The sequence below is a fragment of the Egretta garzetta genome, unplaced genomic scaffold, assembly GCF_000687185.1.
Source record: "Egretta garzetta isolate BGI_Z169 unplaced genomic scaffold, ASM68718v1 scaffold559, whole genome shotgun sequence".
Lineage (NCBI taxonomy): Eukaryota > Metazoa > Chordata > Aves > Pelecaniformes > Ardeidae > Egretta > Egretta garzetta.
Genome location: NW_009260842.1, coordinates 84,066 through 84,373, shown reverse-complemented (window position 1 = coordinate 84,373; position 308 = coordinate 84,066). Strand labels below are relative to the sequence as shown.

The 308-nt window shown below is 47.4% G+C and overlaps 1 protein-coding gene across 1 annotated transcript in view; it reads right to left on the bottom strand.

The window, feature by feature from the left end:
- The window catches only part of PLPPR1 (phospholipid phosphatase related 1), a 76,017-nt gene that overhangs the window by 2,774 nt on the left and 72,935 nt on the right, over window positions 1-308 (bottom strand). The window contains exon 6 of the mRNA XM_009647112.2: window positions 247-308. This exon is cut by the window's right edge and continues 68 nt beyond it. Within this exon, the coding sequence (XP_009645407.2) occupies window positions 247-308 (62 nt within the window). The remainder of the gene's footprint in view (window positions 1-246) is intronic.

The window sequence follows — 308 nt, the reverse complement described above, 5'->3', positions numbered from 1 at the left end:
GGGAAAACTTCTAGCAGCTTCTCACAGAAGCCACCCCTGTAGCCCCCCCACTACCAAGACCTTGCCACAGAAACCCAATACAATGCCTTAAACCAATCTCTCTGCTGATGCAAATTCACCCTGTTCCGTGGGCTCAATGTTAGGCATAAAACCAGCTCCCTGTGTAGTTATGCATACAACTAGTTTTTACTCTGCCATAACAGAAAATGTGCTTGGTGATGGTCTGGGTGAGAGGATTTACAGTACCTGTGCACTCAATGTCTCCAGAGGACTTTCCACTCTTGGAAAAGCCATTAGCGGCATTCCTC